Source organism: Nelumbo nucifera, chromosome 3 (genome assembly GCF_055504915.1).
Source record: "Nelumbo nucifera cultivar China Antique chromosome 3, China Antique-T2T, whole genome shotgun sequence".
In the NCBI taxonomy this organism is placed as follows: Eukaryota; Viridiplantae; Streptophyta; class Magnoliopsida; order Proteales; family Nelumbonaceae; genus Nelumbo; species Nelumbo nucifera.
Window position 1 is genome coordinate 26,164,975 of NC_142651.1, and position 16,401 is coordinate 26,181,375.

At 34.2% G+C, this 16,401-nt stretch overlaps 1 protein-coding gene and 1 pseudogene across 1 annotated transcript; both read left to right on the forward strand.

Moving 5' to 3' along the window:
* Positions 1 to 4,436: 4,436 nt before the first annotated feature.
* LOC104594465 (putative beta-D-xylosidase 2) lies at positions 4,437 to 7,683 on the forward strand (annotated as a pseudogene).
* A 2,836-nt stretch (positions 7,684 to 10,519) lies between these two features.
* LOC104597177 (small ribosomal subunit protein uS11z) lies at positions 10,520 to 14,838 on the forward strand. The gene is made up of 6 exons (XM_010258646.2): positions 10,520 to 10,674; positions 11,513 to 11,632; positions 11,714 to 11,759; positions 13,475 to 13,560; positions 13,789 to 13,918; positions 14,534 to 14,838. The coding sequence occupies exons 1-6, from the start codon at positions 10,672 to 10,674 to the stop codon at positions 14,599 to 14,601; spliced, it is 453 nt and encodes a 150-aa protein (XP_010256948.1). The 5' UTR covers positions 10,520 to 10,671; the 3' UTR covers positions 14,602 to 14,838.
* Positions 14,839 to 16,401: the final 1,563 nt, after the last annotated feature.

The following is a 16,401-nucleotide window of genomic DNA, read 5'->3' on the forward strand; positions in this document are numbered from 1 at the left end:
TATCATACCCAAATATCTTGAACATGCAACTCGGTCCCCAAAGACTATAAAGGCACCTTCAAACCTTCACAAGGTATGTGCGATTAAGTACACATAAGCTCTCATGTTCTTTGAATCCCTTCGCTTTATTGCTTTCTAGCTCGGCTAACTTAAGCATAAGAGTGCCTAGGCTGGGTCCAAGCCCCGAGTACTCTGATCCGTTGTTTCTTACAGGTCGGTCTGCCGACCTCACTATCTATACATCCAAGTTGTCCTCCAACAGGGAAGTTGGGCAATTTGACCTACATTAGTACTCATAATATAAATATCTCTTTGATACTCCCTTAAGTGTACATGTTAGAATTTCAACTTTATTATATTTCTCAATGTATTGACATCTCCTTGCGTCACCCATGATGTGTTATAGAACACACCAATTTACGAACTAAAATTAATTGTTGTGATTATATATAAAAATAAACATATGAATATAATAAAATTAGATAAAATTTCAAATAAAATGTTTATTATCATTTATAAATTAGGTTATATTGGAAAACAACTAAAATATATATAAAGTAGATGAGCGTATTATTTTATTTGGATGTAAGATGTTATAAATATAGAATAAAATTAAAAAATGTCAAATATCATATTAATAATAATATAATATGATAACAAGTAAATATATAGATTAACTGAAAAAGAAATAAGTTGTATTTGAAACTGTATAAGGAAATTATAAATAAATTCAATTTGTTATATACGTGTGTGTGTGTGTGTGAATAAATAAAACAGTCATTATTATTTATAAGTTTGATTAATTGAAAAAAAATATTATAATATTTGTAAATTAAGTAAAAATGTTATTTTGTTTAGATGTAAGATGTTGTAAATATAAAATAAAAATTTAAAATATCATATTAAAAAGAATATAATATAATAAAAAGTGAATATATAAATTAACTAAGATAGAAATAAATTGCACTTGAAAATGTATAAAGAAATTATAAATAAATTCAATATGTGTGTGTGAAACAAACTTAAAAGTTTTGAAAAAAACTATCAATAGTAAAACAAGTATATATGGAAGGAAATATAAAAAATTATATGAAATAAATTAATTTGACCTTGAATGCATAAAATATTCCAAATAATTTGTGTATGTATATACATATTATTTAATCCAAACAGAAAAAGTTATAAACATGAAACAAAATAAAAAGGATAAATTACAAATTATTACCCTATACTTTGGGATGATCTCATTTTAATCCTTGAATTTGAAAAGTATCATTGCAGTACCTAAACTTCCGAAAAATGCCACTTTAGTCTAGCATCGTTAACAGATGTTACAATGGGAAATAAAATTACCAAACTGCTTTTTGTTGTCATGAACAATCAAAGGGCATTGTGGGCCAACGGTGAGTAGTAAAATTACCAACAAAAGCACCATTATGGACCAAAACAAAAAATCATAACTGTGACCAAACATAGAGACACTGATGGATCTAATGGTAAATTCATCCTCGACGCTCGATACTCAATACTAAAGTACTCAATCATCTATCCAATGGTAAGGCTAATTTGGAGTATGGAGCGTCGAATGAATTTACCATTTGATCCTCAAAAATTACCATTTGAGGTAACCTAGCATTTACATGGCTTTGGTTTAGTACCAACTAACAAGAAATGGAGACACCACATAGCTGTCTACTTTGCTCACTGCTACTTTGGTTCACTCTCGAGGAAGAAGATGATTAACAGTGCCTTGTTCTTCTGAAGGATAATTTTGGGATTTTGAAATGTTTTCAAGTCGTACATGACACTTTTTTGAAGTTTTAGGTACTACAATGACACTTTTCAAAGTTCAAATAATAAAGTGAGACTACATCCAAAGTATATAGTATTAATATGCAATTTACCCAAATAAAAAAAAAATCAGAAGCATAATCTTCATATTAAAAAGTATATAACTAATAAAAATAAAATATGTAAATTAGCTTTAAATATGAATAAATCGCTTGGTACATGCGTACATGTATATATTCATCAATTATTATGTGTGTCTATATAAACTAAAATGTTGTATGCATAGTTTGAGATATCATGAGAATTGAAGTCTTATGTTTCACCTCCTCAACATCAAAGTGTCTCACTTCCTCCTTAAATGTACATGTTAGAATTTCATCTCTACTACATTTTTTAATGTACCAAATGTGAGAATAGCATCTCCATTCATATGTGCCTCCCATGTTAGAACCCACCAATTTACAAATTAAAACTAATAGAGATTATTTTATTTAGAAAATAAAATAAAATAAAATATTAATATAACAAAAATTTAAAAATTGTCAATATAAATATTTCATTTATAAATACAAAGATCAAAGTATCGGTATTAGGCGTATCTGATAGCTCTAATAAAGATACAGATATAGATATGCTTTTCAAATACATGAATACAAACAAAAGATATCGAAACGCTTGGATATACTAAGAAATGCATAAAATCACATAAAATACATTGATAACACTAAACTTAAAGTCAAATTATTTATGAATAAGGTAAAAAAATACATGAGAAATAGGGATGAGCAAAAAAAACCAAAAAACCAACCAAAAATTGGTTAACCAAACTGATCGATTCGGTTTTGGTTCGATATTTTCAAAAAACTGATAGTTTTGATTCGGTTTCAGTTAACCATTTAAAAAACCAACGGTTAACCGAACCGACCGGTATATATGTGTGTGTATATATATATATATATTAATATTATATATTTTATTTTATATATCTTTTCCCTTTCTTTCCATCTCTCTCTCTCGGACTCTCACTCTGTGTCTCTCTCACTATACTCAATTTGGTCCTCTTCTCTTCCTATTTCAGGCGTTCAGCCAAAGCCAATCAATCCTCAGGCTTCAACTAGGAATGGCATCCCTTCGTCCCTCTTTGTCTTTTCATTCTCTTCCTTTCTCTCTCCCACTTAGCACGATGCACTACCGCCGCATCAAGATCCGACACACCGGGGATCTAATTTGTTCATTATGCATCCACGCCAGCTATCCAAACCTCTGTCTCTGCACGCTCTCCTTCGACACTGGCTCCACCAGGACTACCAACGACCTCGCACGAGTGGCGTAACCGTTAATCTCTCCCGCGCTCGAGTCGTCTCCGGCTACATCACCCGCCTCGCCAAGCTCCACGGCAGGAGCAAGAGGCAGCAAGGCGCACTGTGTGATTGTGTGGAGCAACTGTCGAACTTAGTGGATGAGTTGCACGAGACACTTGCGGAGCTTCGACATCTCAGACGCACATCATTCAGGTCTCACAGTTCCCTTTTTTTTAATTTTTAGGGCATAAAAAACAAAAAAAAAAACAAACCACAGTTAATCGATTCGGTTTTAGATTAAATGTAAAAACCGAATAAATCGGTTCGGTCCAGAAAATCACCCCACAGTTCGATTACCGAACCGTGAGCACCCCTAATGAGAAATGTACACTTTAATAGATTATATGAAGAGAAACATTGCAATCAACAATACCGGGACTCTAAAACATGTACACATCATATAATAATTAACACTTTTTATTACATTTTTTGAAAAAAAAATTATTTATTTAGTATTTTTATATAAATAATACCTATTTTTTCAACTAATAAATATATTATCATTTTTAACATATAATTGTAAAATAAAACATATGAACCATTTAATGTAGATAAAATAAATTATTTTTATAATTTTCAATTTTTATTAAAATTTTGGGGAAATTAAATCTTAAACTATTAATTTAATTTTTATAATTATAATGTTCAATTTTTATTGGAGAAAGTGGAGGAGCTAGTTTAGGAGAAATTTTAGGAGAAGTGCATCTCATTGGTTGTTTTAAAAATGACATGAAATAAAAAATAAAAAATTCAAAAAAAGGATAAAATTTCTTGACTTCTTTGTTTTAATCTGTAGATTATTGGCATGTCTAATTACTATTTAAGTTATGATTAATGGAAAGTTGGAATTCAAAATTTCAAATGGGGAAGAACGAAAAAGGGGGAGGTCAAGGCCTCAGGGGTACATAGATATATGATATTTAAAATAAATAAATAAAACTAATCCCTTATATCAGCTTTTTCCGTCGGGAAAATTAACGTAATTAAGGGAGCTATTTATACGTTTTTCTAAAGAGTCCGGGGAAGTTTTTATTAAAGTTAAAATACAAGGTAGGTATTCTCATATTTTACACATTTTAGGAAACTAATAAACCTAGAAGACAAGGATTGAGATCCCGCCCAAATCCAAATGGATTAATTAGATTGAAAGTTTATTTTTATTTATTTATTTTTTTTATATGAGAAGTTTATCAGTTTGTTGCATTTGCGTAATTATAAATACACACTGAAGCAACATTTTTTTTTCATGTTCATTTGTGTGAAGTGTGAAGCGTTGCAATTAAGATGGTGAAGTTGAGTCTCTTCATTTGTCTTTCTGTGGCGTTCTTTCTCGTTTCTGCTGGTGCAACAAGATACATTCCATCTTCACATAGGCTTCTTGGTGGTGCAACCCAGCAGGGCGGCAATGGCAGTAACTTCACATACGTACGCCATCCTACTAGAATGGCCAGCCTAGGTTTAGAGGTTTCCAAATTAGGGTTTTGCAACAAGTTCCTTCCATTGGATGTTAGGGTAAAAGACTTAATCGATAGGATGGATGGCTTTATCCGAAAAGGTTAAGCAGCTAGTACACCGTGCAGCAGGGGTCGAAAGGCTTGGCTTACCCGAGTACCAATGGTGGTCGGAGGCTCTTCATGGTGTTGCTAACTTGGGTCCCGGAGTTATTTTTGATGATGTTGTTCCCGGTGCAACAAGCTTTCCGACCGTCATTCTCACCACAGCATCCTTCAATGCTTCTCTCTGGAAGACTTATAGGCCAGGTGATACACACAGTTCACTGTATGCGGCGTCTTAATTTCAAGTAGTTAGATCTGTTTCTGGAAGGCATTAATTATAAATGGATCGATCGAAATTTTGAATTTTTTTTTTCTTCTGAGTTCTGATTAATGAACGAACGAATGAATGTTTTATTATGTTGCGTACTTGTGTTGGGTTATAGGTTGTGTCCACTGAAGCCAGAGCTATGTTCAACTTGGGTCATGGTGGATTGACTTACTGGAGCCCAAACATCAATGTTGCAAGGGATCTCAGATGGGGAAGAGTGATGGAGACACCAGGTGAAGACCCATTTGTTGGGGGTACTTATGCTGTGAACTATGTGAGAGGGTTGCAAGATGTGGAGGGAGAGGAGTTCACACAAGACTTGAACTCCAGGCCTCTCAAGGTGTCTGCATGTTGTAAACACATCACTGCTTATGATATTGATCACTGGAATGGAGTTGATCGCCACACTTTCGATGCAAGGGTGAGAATGATAAAATCATCGATCACTAGTGATTAATTAGTCATGCATTAAATGTTGATATAGAGAAAGTAAACAAAAAAAAAAGTTATATATATATATATATATATATATATATATATATATATGTTTGATTGCCATCCATGGATCTCAACTTGTGAAGGTTACGGAGCAAGACATGACGGAAACGTTCCAACGTCCGTTTGAGATGTGCGTCAAAGAAGGTGATGTCAGTAGTGTTATGTGCTCTTTTAACCGTGTTAATGGCATCCCCACCTGTTCTGATCCAAATCTCTTGAAGGAGACTGTAAGAGGCGAATGGGGTCTTCATGGGTACGTACGTACTACGTAGTTAATTAGACTAACTTAATTATTGGGTGACCTATATATATATATAATTAACAATATATATTCACAAGTGATTAATTATTGTTCTGAAGGTACATCGTCTCTGATTGTTATTCAATCGATACCATTGTGAACGATATGAAATGGCTTGGTGACACACCTGTGGAAGCCATTTCTCAGTCGATGCATGCAGGTAATTAAGTACTAGTCGATCGATCTTCACACTTAGCCCTAATTAATAAATTATTGATGGATGGATGAATATTAATGTAATATTCATTAAAAATTTCAGGGTTGGACTTGGAATGTGGATGGTACTACTCCAGCTATGGCGTGGAAACCAGCAAAAAGGGAATGATTAGTGAAAGGGAGATAGACAAGGCGTTGAGCAATCTTTATGTGGTTCTGATGAGGCTTGGATACTTTGATGGTAGCCCATCTTACATGTCTCTGGGAAAGCCGGATATATGTGCTCAACAACATATTGAACTTGCAGCAGAGGCAGCCAGGGAAGGAATCGTTCTACTCAAGAATGACAACAACTCTTTGCCTCTCAACACTAATACCCATAAAAACATTGCTGTCATTGGGCCCCCATGCCAATGCTACCAAATCCATGCTTGGAAACTATGCAGGTATTATATATATATAGCTAATTTATTTATTAATTATCAAATCAATGCTTTAATTAATTCTCCCTTCTCCCTTAATTAATTGCTTAATTTTGTTTAATTTGTTTTGATAAATAATATAGACTCATTAGGATATATTAATTCATTATATATGCACCCAAATTGTGTTTGTGTGTATAGGTATTCCATGCAAGTACACTTCTCCCAAAGATGGTCTCTCCGCATTTGGTAATGTTACTTATGAAAAGGGATGTGCCGACGTTGTTTGCAAGAGTGATAGCTTCATTTTCTCAGCCATGGAAGTAGCAAAGAAGGCAGATGCTACTGTTGTTGTTGTGGGGTTGGATTTGTCAATTGAGGCCGAGTTTGTGGATCGCCTCGATCTCTTACTCCCTGGCTACCAAACCCAACTGGTGAATCAGGTTGCATCCGTTGCCAAGGGTCCTATTATTCTTGTGCTAATGTGCTCCGGCTCTATCGATGTTTTTTTTGCTAAGAACAACCCTAACATCGGAGCCATTCTCTGGGCTGGTTATCCTGGTGAGGAAGGTGGACGCGTGCCATTGCTGACATTGTTTTTGGAAAATACAATCCTGGTAGGTTTTTTCCTTTTTTTTTTCTTTTAATGTTTCATTTTCACTTTAATTAATTAAATTGATTTTTAGGTTTTATATTTTATGCTTCAGGAGGAAAAATACCAACTACCTGGTATCCAGCTGATTATGTGAATGCATTGCCGATGTCATCCATGCAGCTAAGACCTAATGACGAGTTGGGTTATCCCGGAAGAACCTACAAACTCTACAATGGAACAACTGTTTTCCCATTTGGATATGGCCTGAGTTATACCAATTTCAGCTATGAAATAACATCCCCAGGAGGGTCTATTGATATTAAACTGCAAAATAATCAACATTGCCGAGATGTTACTTATGAGGAAGATTCATATAGACTCCTGTGCTCTGCTGTTTTAGTGGATGATGTGAGTTGTGATGCTGCAGGTTATGAGTTTGAGGTTGTTGTTCGAGTCCAGAACAACGGAACAATCGATGGAAATAATGTTGTTATGGTTTATTCTAAGCCTCCAGTTGGTATCCTAAGAACGCATCAGCGACAATTAATTGGGTTTGAGAGGATTTTCCTAAAAGCGGGTGAAACCCAAAATGTTAAATTTTTGTTCAATGCTTGTAAGAGTTTGATAATTGTTGAGAATAATGCTTATCGTCTTCTTCCGGCTGGGGAGCACATGATGGTTGTTGGAGATGGGGAGGCTTCAGTTCCAGTTCAAGTGAATTTTGAGGGACAATAAATCAAGTTAATAGTAGATAGAATATACCGATATACATATATCTATTAATAGCATATAGATCATAGTTAATTAGGAAGTTAATTAAAGTTATTGTCATTTTTAGCTAGGTGGTTTTATTTTTAGGTATAATATAGTGTAAATTAGTGAAAGTGGAGAATTTATGTTTTTTATTTTATTCATTAGTACTGAAATGTCATAGAATGAATTGGTGAAAAGGGAGAAGTAGTCTTTATTTCTTTCTATTAATTCTTTGTTGTCAATTTCCATATATGTTAATTTAATGCTATCACGGGCTCTTGAATTGGATGTGTGAGTGACGAGTTGTGATGAGAAATGAGAGAAATGGTAGAAGATGACACCTAATTAAGATTCCATTTTGCAGGTCCATCCAGCTCGAGTGGCAATTAATAATCTTGGCGCCGGCCGGACTTAAAAATTCTATTTCCATATCCTATCATGTTTTAAAGTTTAGGGTGCGACGTTAATTAATTATTACGGGTTTTCTGTATTGGCACAAAATTGAGAAAAGAATAAATTTTACGCACACTTGACAGTAAATATCATCATTTTTCATTTTTGGACTTTAATTGGACTACCGGTACTAGCTAGCTAGCTAGAAAAGAAGTTTGCTCAAAACCAAACTGGCCCCTTTGGGTTGGGGCGGGGGGTATAATCAGGAAAGATTAATATTGTTGAAAGCAAAGTTTCTCTAGAATATCCATTATTGAACTCAATATATTCCATCGTTGTGTTTCTTAGAAGATTAAGTTTTGAAGCACACTGCACCTCAGCAGCAGCAGTAGCTATTATCAAGTCATGTCGTTAAACTACTCTTCTTAGGCTGAACACAGTGTGCCGATCGAGACGGATTCAAATCTAGATCCCAAGAATGAATTTGGTCAAATACGGCTTTGGTTATCGTCACTTCATCGTACGGCTTTGATTCAGGGCGGCTACGCCCTACGCTAACGGGCGTAGCAGATATTTTTGCTTTTGTTGGTTTAATTAATCATTTAAATAACGGAGTAAGCCATTCTTCATTTTTTTTTTTTTTTTTTCTTGATGTTTCTTGTTGGTATCAGAATTAAAGGTCCATTCTCTGTGTGCCCAACTAGTGCTCTTCCCCTTCTTCCAAAAATCTATAAGCTCCTTTTGCTAATGCTGAGTTTGGAATTGCTGTAAAACTTTATCGATATAAAAGTACATCAATAATTGTGATTAGTTACCGTTGTATTTTTAAAAAATGTAATGCGATCAAAATAAACTCTATTCCATCTAAAAAATACATATAAAATTGAATTGGAGTAGAATTTTACGTCGATCATGATTATATATTCCCTCCAAACACCAATAAAATCGAATTGATGTAAATATTTTATATCGTTCTTGATTTACACCAATTCCAAACACAGCCTAAAGGATCCTTTACATTGATTCAAACATGAAAGCCCACAAGCCAGGCCGGGTTCATTGCTTAGGCGACCAATGCATAAGCAAAGGGGGGGTAGTCTTTTTACTAACCAGGCCGGGTTCATTGCTTAGAAACTCTCCCAAATCTAAGACTTAAACCATAAAAATGTCGTTTTGTATGATTTCAATTTTTTAATCCTCATCCATCCCACAACCAAAGCTTAACCAAAGCTTGTGGAGTTGTTGTAAAACTCCACTTGTTTTCTAATAGAATCTGCCCATATAATTAAATTGCATTATTCGATGTTGCTAGCAGCTGATTCAAATTTCTTCAATATTTTCTTTCTTGGTTCCAGATTCTCATCCTGACCTTTATTGCTTCCTTCCGTATTCCCAATACCATTAATTGATCGTTCAATTTAAATTTATCTATTAGAGTTATTCCTATATTCCCATAGATAATTTCATTTCTAATATTCCTTCTTATCTAGTTTTTCTATTTATTCATATTAGCATTTACATTTCTATCACATTTATTTTTCTAGATATATTGTTTCTTGATTGTCCAACACCCTTCTCCATACAACATAGTTAGTAGTCTTACAACTGTTTTATAAATGTAAAATGCTTTAAATATAAGATAAAACCTAACACTACCATATTAAAAAGAAAATATGATCTAATAAAAATAGATATATAAATTAAGTAAGAAAGTAATAAATTGCATTTGAAAATTATACAAATTTTAAATAAATACAATTTATTATATACAAATAAACTAGGAAATATGCAAATTAAATAGATGGATTATTTTATTTAGGTAAAGAAGATTGCAACCATACAAATATTAAACTTTCAGAAAAATGATTAATATTAAAACAAATAATATGAAAGTAAATAGAAAACGAAAGTAGATGATATTGGATTATCTAATGACTAGGTTCAAATTCTCCCACTTGCAATTTAGGGCATGCTTGTGTAGAAAAGATAATATTGAATTAACATGAACCCTTATACTTTAATAAAATAAGTACATTTGACGAAATAAATAGATAAATTATAAATGTGGCAATCCGATCCCAACCTAAACCCAATCTAATCTTAACGCACGTCGAAATTTTAGAGTTGGGGATTCAACAACTGGGGTTAGGTTAGGGTTGACCTCAACCCAAGGTAACCCAGCCCGGACTTGCACCCTTTAGGGCCTTAGGGCTTAGGCTGTGTTCTTAATACAGCCTTTTTTTTTTTTTTGGCCTTAAATTTAAGTCTGAAGGGGATTGAGTCCAAAAATCCCTAAATTTTTAATTACGTGCACAATTTCTTTTACGGCCAGGACGGAAGGTAAGTTTCAAAGAATAAATGATATCTGTCGGGGGGGTATATGGAAGATTTAAAAAGTTACGGTATATTTAAGGGAAATGAAAACAAATGAAGGGGTTTTAGATGATAACCCTAAACCCTAACTCATTCCCGTATAAATAATCGTTTAAAGCGTTATCCTTCTCTTCCTGTTAGGGCTGGGAAGATAGCAGTCAAAACCCTAATTCTCGTATCTCCAACTCTCGGACGTATTCAGCCATGGTAAGCCAATCTTGCATTGGTGCTTCAGATATTTTCTTTAGTATCCCTTGGTCTCTTATAGCTTTGTATTTTTGTTGTTCAATCGTTTTGTGCACCTAATCGTAAACATGAAGCTAGATGCGGAAACATCTAAATCTTCCAGGTGCATCCTGTAACATTTCCCACATCTGAAAGAACATCTGATTTTATAGAATGCTATAGTTCAAATGCTTGTTTTAGCTCAGCAAATCTGGTCTAGTATAGATGTTGAATTATCTATACAGCTCGTCTATTTTGCTTCCCTAACGAATCTTCTTATTCAGCATGTTAAGATCAGTTTTTATGATTTTGATCAGCAGTTTATTGTCTTAGGGTTCTGGTAGAGGCCCCTAATTTATTTGCGGAAGGAATGATTGACCACCAATTTCTTATTATTTTTATGTCTTATGGGGGGATATCTGAAGTTGTTTCATTGTGAATTGTTGTTTTTATTTACCACTCTCACGCTTTACAGTCTTCGCGTTTGAATTTCCTCCGATTTATTTGGAATGTAATGTAAATTACATCTGAATATTATTAGTTAGAATGATTTTCTCTCTCTGCATTTTCATGATTTTGAGGTTAATGTTTTCGACACACCTGGGGTATTGTTTTGAATGTTTTGATTAGATTATTCTGAATTTTGTAACCCAAGGTGCACTCTTTGATAAAACAGCATGAGCATGAATGCCATGAGTACAATGTTTAAGTGGATTCATGTACAGTTTCTCCTGTTTTTGCTTCTTTACAGTAGCAAAAATGAAATTTGAAAATCGACTGACATCCATTGTTTTATGTTCATGGTGATGCGGTTCTGCAGTCAAGGAGGAAGGTCAGGGAACCCAAGGAGGAGAATGTGACACTTGGACCTACAGTCCGAGAGGGGGAGAATGTGTTCGGTGTGGCCCACATTTTTGCATCATTTAATGACACATTCATTGTAAGTGCTGATGCATTCATATTGTTAGTGCAATACATGTTTCTTTGGTCTGATCATATGAGTTTTCTACCTGTTCTGCAGCATGTGACTGATTTGTCAGGGCGAGAAACCATTGTCCGGATTACTGGTATGATTTTTGTTTGGGTACCCTAATTTTAATGGGAACATTAAGTGAAAATTCTATCTTAAGTTTTCTGATTTTTTGTTGTCATAAGCTACTACAGCATCGAAGTCTCTGAAGCTAAATCCTAATCACACAGTGTTAGATAAATTATACCCCATTTCCTCGTATTAACTATAGTAGCACATACCAAAACAGTTTCCTTTTGGCAGACTTAGGTATTCCCCAGGGAAAAAATTTTGGTGGATTAATGATTATGATATTTTCTTGTATGCGGGATTACCTGTATGTGTTTATCTCCTTTAAAAGGTGAGGAAACAAGTGTTGCTATAGTACATGGTCAGTCTTATTGTGAGTGCTCCCAGGAACTAGTGGCTTATGCATTTGCCTTGCCCTTGATTGATCTTGTGGGTGTCAAATAATTTGCTTCGCATTGGATGATTGTCTTTCTATGCACACACATATAAACTGTTATTTGTGCATGCTCATTTATTATTAGCATATAACCATATATATTTTTTTTTGTTTTAGGCATTTTTATGCCACATATTGGATTGCAAAATTTTCTTGAAAATATTTGGTACCTCTATTCCATATGCTACAAGACTGGAAAACAAGTTATTGTGAAACATTTCTGTTCACATCTTTCCTGCATGATAGCCTCCTTAGATCACACCATTAGAATAGAACTATTGCATTAGGTTAATTGTTGAACAAATATATTCAAATGTGGAATGAAATAGATACTGAAAAGTATTGGCCTAGTGTAGGACTGCTGGATGCCAATGTGTGCTTTTATGCTTGTAGCATGTTTAGTTATGATGCATGTGCAGGGTACTGATGCAACTGATGCCATTGAATTTGGGTTGCTTTGTGTCAAATAATTTATATTCGTAATTCAACATAGAATTGAGTTATTGGATGAAAACATTTAATGCATATTTAATTTAAAAATTTAAAGTATGTTTAATCCATATTTTGTTGAATCTTAACATGTAGAAGATTATCCTTGTTGATAAAAATTAGAGAAAAAATGCCATGCATTGTGTACATTAGCTGCTTGTTTATGTTGGATAAGAAAGGAGAAGTGTCCTTCAAGAAATTATAGTGCTGGAGTTCAATGTGTCATGTCTGTCTGACATGTACACTTCCCATCGATTTGTGAGAGTCCATTCAACGGTTAGTCCATCATGAATGAATTCCACTGCGATTATTCTTGCTATAGAGTATTTGAGTGTTGAAATTAATTATGAGTTAGGAGCCATATATTTTAGTATATCTATTATTTGGGGTGATATGGTATCTTAACATGTTCACATAATGCATTGTTCACTCGTGGAAGAATTGTGACATGCTGAAAGATTAGCCAATTTGGGAATCTACAAGAGAAGCACTAGTCTTTAGGAGTTGATGAGTTCTTGGTGTAGTTTTAAAATGTGTGCAATGGAACCTATGAGATTTGATATGTGAATGTGATATGCATTTTGTCCTCTGTAAATATGAACCTTACTGTTAATGGTACTTTGCCTAGAAGCTTAGGTTTTAGTTGATGTTCCGGTACTGTGCAACTTTGACTTTAAACGAAGCGTGAAGCGACACAATCAGTTATTATTGTTCCATGTGGTACTGCCTTTTTTTATGGATATAGTTACATTTATTTGCCTTATATCCTGTCATCAACTTCTAAATGTAATTTGAAAGACTTGACTTTCTTCATGCAGGAGGTATGAAAGTCAAAGCTGACAGGGATGAGTCTTCACCATATGCAGCCATGCTTGCAGCCCAAGATGTTGCACAGCGGTGCAAAGTATGTGTTTTATTTCTCTATCTGGTTAACTATATTTCTTTTAAAGTTCCATATGTAACCACTTGCAATGGGGATGCTCAAAGCTAAGAAATTAATGATAGTTCATTACTTTTTCAATTGATTGATGCTTATTTTTCTTTCAAGTGATATTTTCTCTCTAAATTGTACACCCTTTTGCTTCTCTTTTCTTCGCAAAAAATTGACATCTTTGTCTTCCTTTCTTTTAAGGAGCTTGGTATTACTGCTCTGCATATCAAGCTTCGTGCTACTGGTGGGAACAAGACAAAGACACCTGGTCCTGGTGCCCAGTCTGCACTTAGAGCCCTTGCTCGGTCTGGAATGAAAATTGGTCGCATTGGTAAAATATACACCTTTTAATTTGGCTTTCAATATATACCATATAACCATAAGATTTAGCTATCCCATTTATAATCAACTCATCTAGGTATCATATAGATTCTTCAATTTTTACTTCACTGTTGTATGTTGTACATGCCCATGTTTGTTTCTTGATTTCTTTAGGTAAATCTTCCATGTTAATTTGGTTGTAAGCATATTCAGCCATCAAAATTTTATCCCAACCATCAGGGGTTGGCTACAGGAATCCTCTCCCCTTTCGTCATCACATTCTTAAGTCTCTAACGACTACTTGCCCTCAGTCAAATTACATGCATCTGGATTATTTCTCATGAATCTAAACCTTTTGTCTTCTCCCTGTTCTTCCAGAGCTTCTTATTTATTTGGATTGGGTCAATGGTTTACCCAGTGCTTCTATGAATAACATTGCTAGTATTATTTTTGATTGGTAACTTTGGTAGTCTTGTAGCTATCTTGTAGAAGTGTGAAGTGTCCTTTTTTTCTTGTTGGCGTGCACTGATTCCGTGGCACTCCAGATGCGTTTTTTCATTTCAATCACATTGTTTATCCATTTTTTCTTGTTGGCGTGCACTTACCTTTTTTTTCCTCTTTTCAGAGGATGTGACTCCAATTCCCACCGACAGCACTCGCAGAAAGGGTGGTAGAAGAGGAAGGAGGCTGTGAGTTTTGTTTTGCAATGCCAAAGCATTTGCGGTGGTGCAGGTTTAGGGGGGTTCGTTCCAGTAGAGGCTGTTTCTATTTGAACAATTTTGTAGTTTGGCATTTTTTTCTATTATTATATAAAACAGAAGTGGGACTAGTTCTCTCTTTTATGGATGGTTAGGTTTTGTTGTTTTGATCAACTCATTCTTCTATCAACATAGTTTTCGATTATATATGGATCAGAGTTACGATTGGGTACATGTTCTTCATTATTTCATTTATTTGTTTATTTATCTAGTTTGCTTGCTCTCGTGCTTGTAAGCATTGTTATTCTTTCCATCTCATAGGTCATGCTGTTAGAAATTTCTTGCTTCTTGGGGGAGTTTGACTTGTGGGGTAGGAGGATCTGCTATCTTTTATAATTGAGATTAAAAACTTATGCAAGGTTTAAAATATCATTTTGATAAATACAAAAAAAAAATGAGATTAAAACTATATAATTCTGTAATTGCTTATCAACAATTTAATAACATATTAATGTATTAATACATGCAGGTCATAGAAATACTGATAAAAAACGATACATGTAGTTCATATATTCAATTCCAAGTTGCACCGGATGCTTTTATAAAAGCAGCCAGAAAATAGAAACGGCTGAGTGCTGACAGTAAATGGAAGGTCTACTTCCAGACTTGCTTGTTTTGAGGACTTCTACCACATCTTGCCTCATCCATGGCAATGCTACTTGAAACCATTTACATAGAACCAGAGCAGCTTTTCTTAACTTTCCTATTCCTGATCAGACTGCCTGTATAACAAGTACCATTTGCATTTGCAGAAGAACGATATACACGAAGTCAAGTCAGGTTTGGCTTGCGCTAACCCATTAAGGGTGATTCAAATTCGATTCGTTTATAATTTGATCAAAGGTTCGAAATACAGATCCACCCTATCTGATCCAACATAAAAGTTGGTTTGAAGGTTGCGTTTTTATTAATTTGCTAAATTTTCAAATTTACTTTCAATTCATTTTGTTCATGGAATGATGGAATATCATATCAGGCCCCATTTGGTTTGCAGGGATAGGGGTCCAGAATCAGGATTGGAATTGGTTATACTGATTCCAACTATTTGGTTGAGCAGAATTGGAATCCCATTCCCATTCTTGCTAGAATGGCGTTTCCCCCATTTGAGGGAATGGCTATTCTTGCCCCCATTTCTGTTTAAACCAAACAAACTATAGGAATAGATCATTCCAATTCCAAAGGATTTAGATTCTGACTACAAACCAAGCGGACTCTCAAATCATTTTTCCTTCTATTTCAAAAAAAAGTCAATTTTTTATTTATATTTATTAGTAAACAATAACATCTAATATCTCAATCTTATCTATACATTCAATATCCAATTGCAATTCAAATATGATATAAATCCAATGGATAAGATCTGATTTGAATTCCAATATAAACAAATCAAATTCACATCTAACCATATCCAATTTGATTTGATGCATTTACATCCCTACTATCTTGGATGGTCTGAATGACCACAAGCCAAATAATGGCTTGAGACAATGTCAAACTCCCATGCTAGTTGATATTTTTATTGTATATTGCAGTCATTTTGGCTCTATGTCAGGATCACCCTACAAAAAATCTAATTCACTTATTATTATTATTATTTTTTACTTTCCAGTTTCCACTCTATTCATCTATCTCTCTTGCAAGTGCAAATACACAATTCCATATCTATGAGCATTATCAATGTCGAACACATATTTTTGAGAGCTTGTTTTTTTGCTTTGAACTCTGACATCTGAAA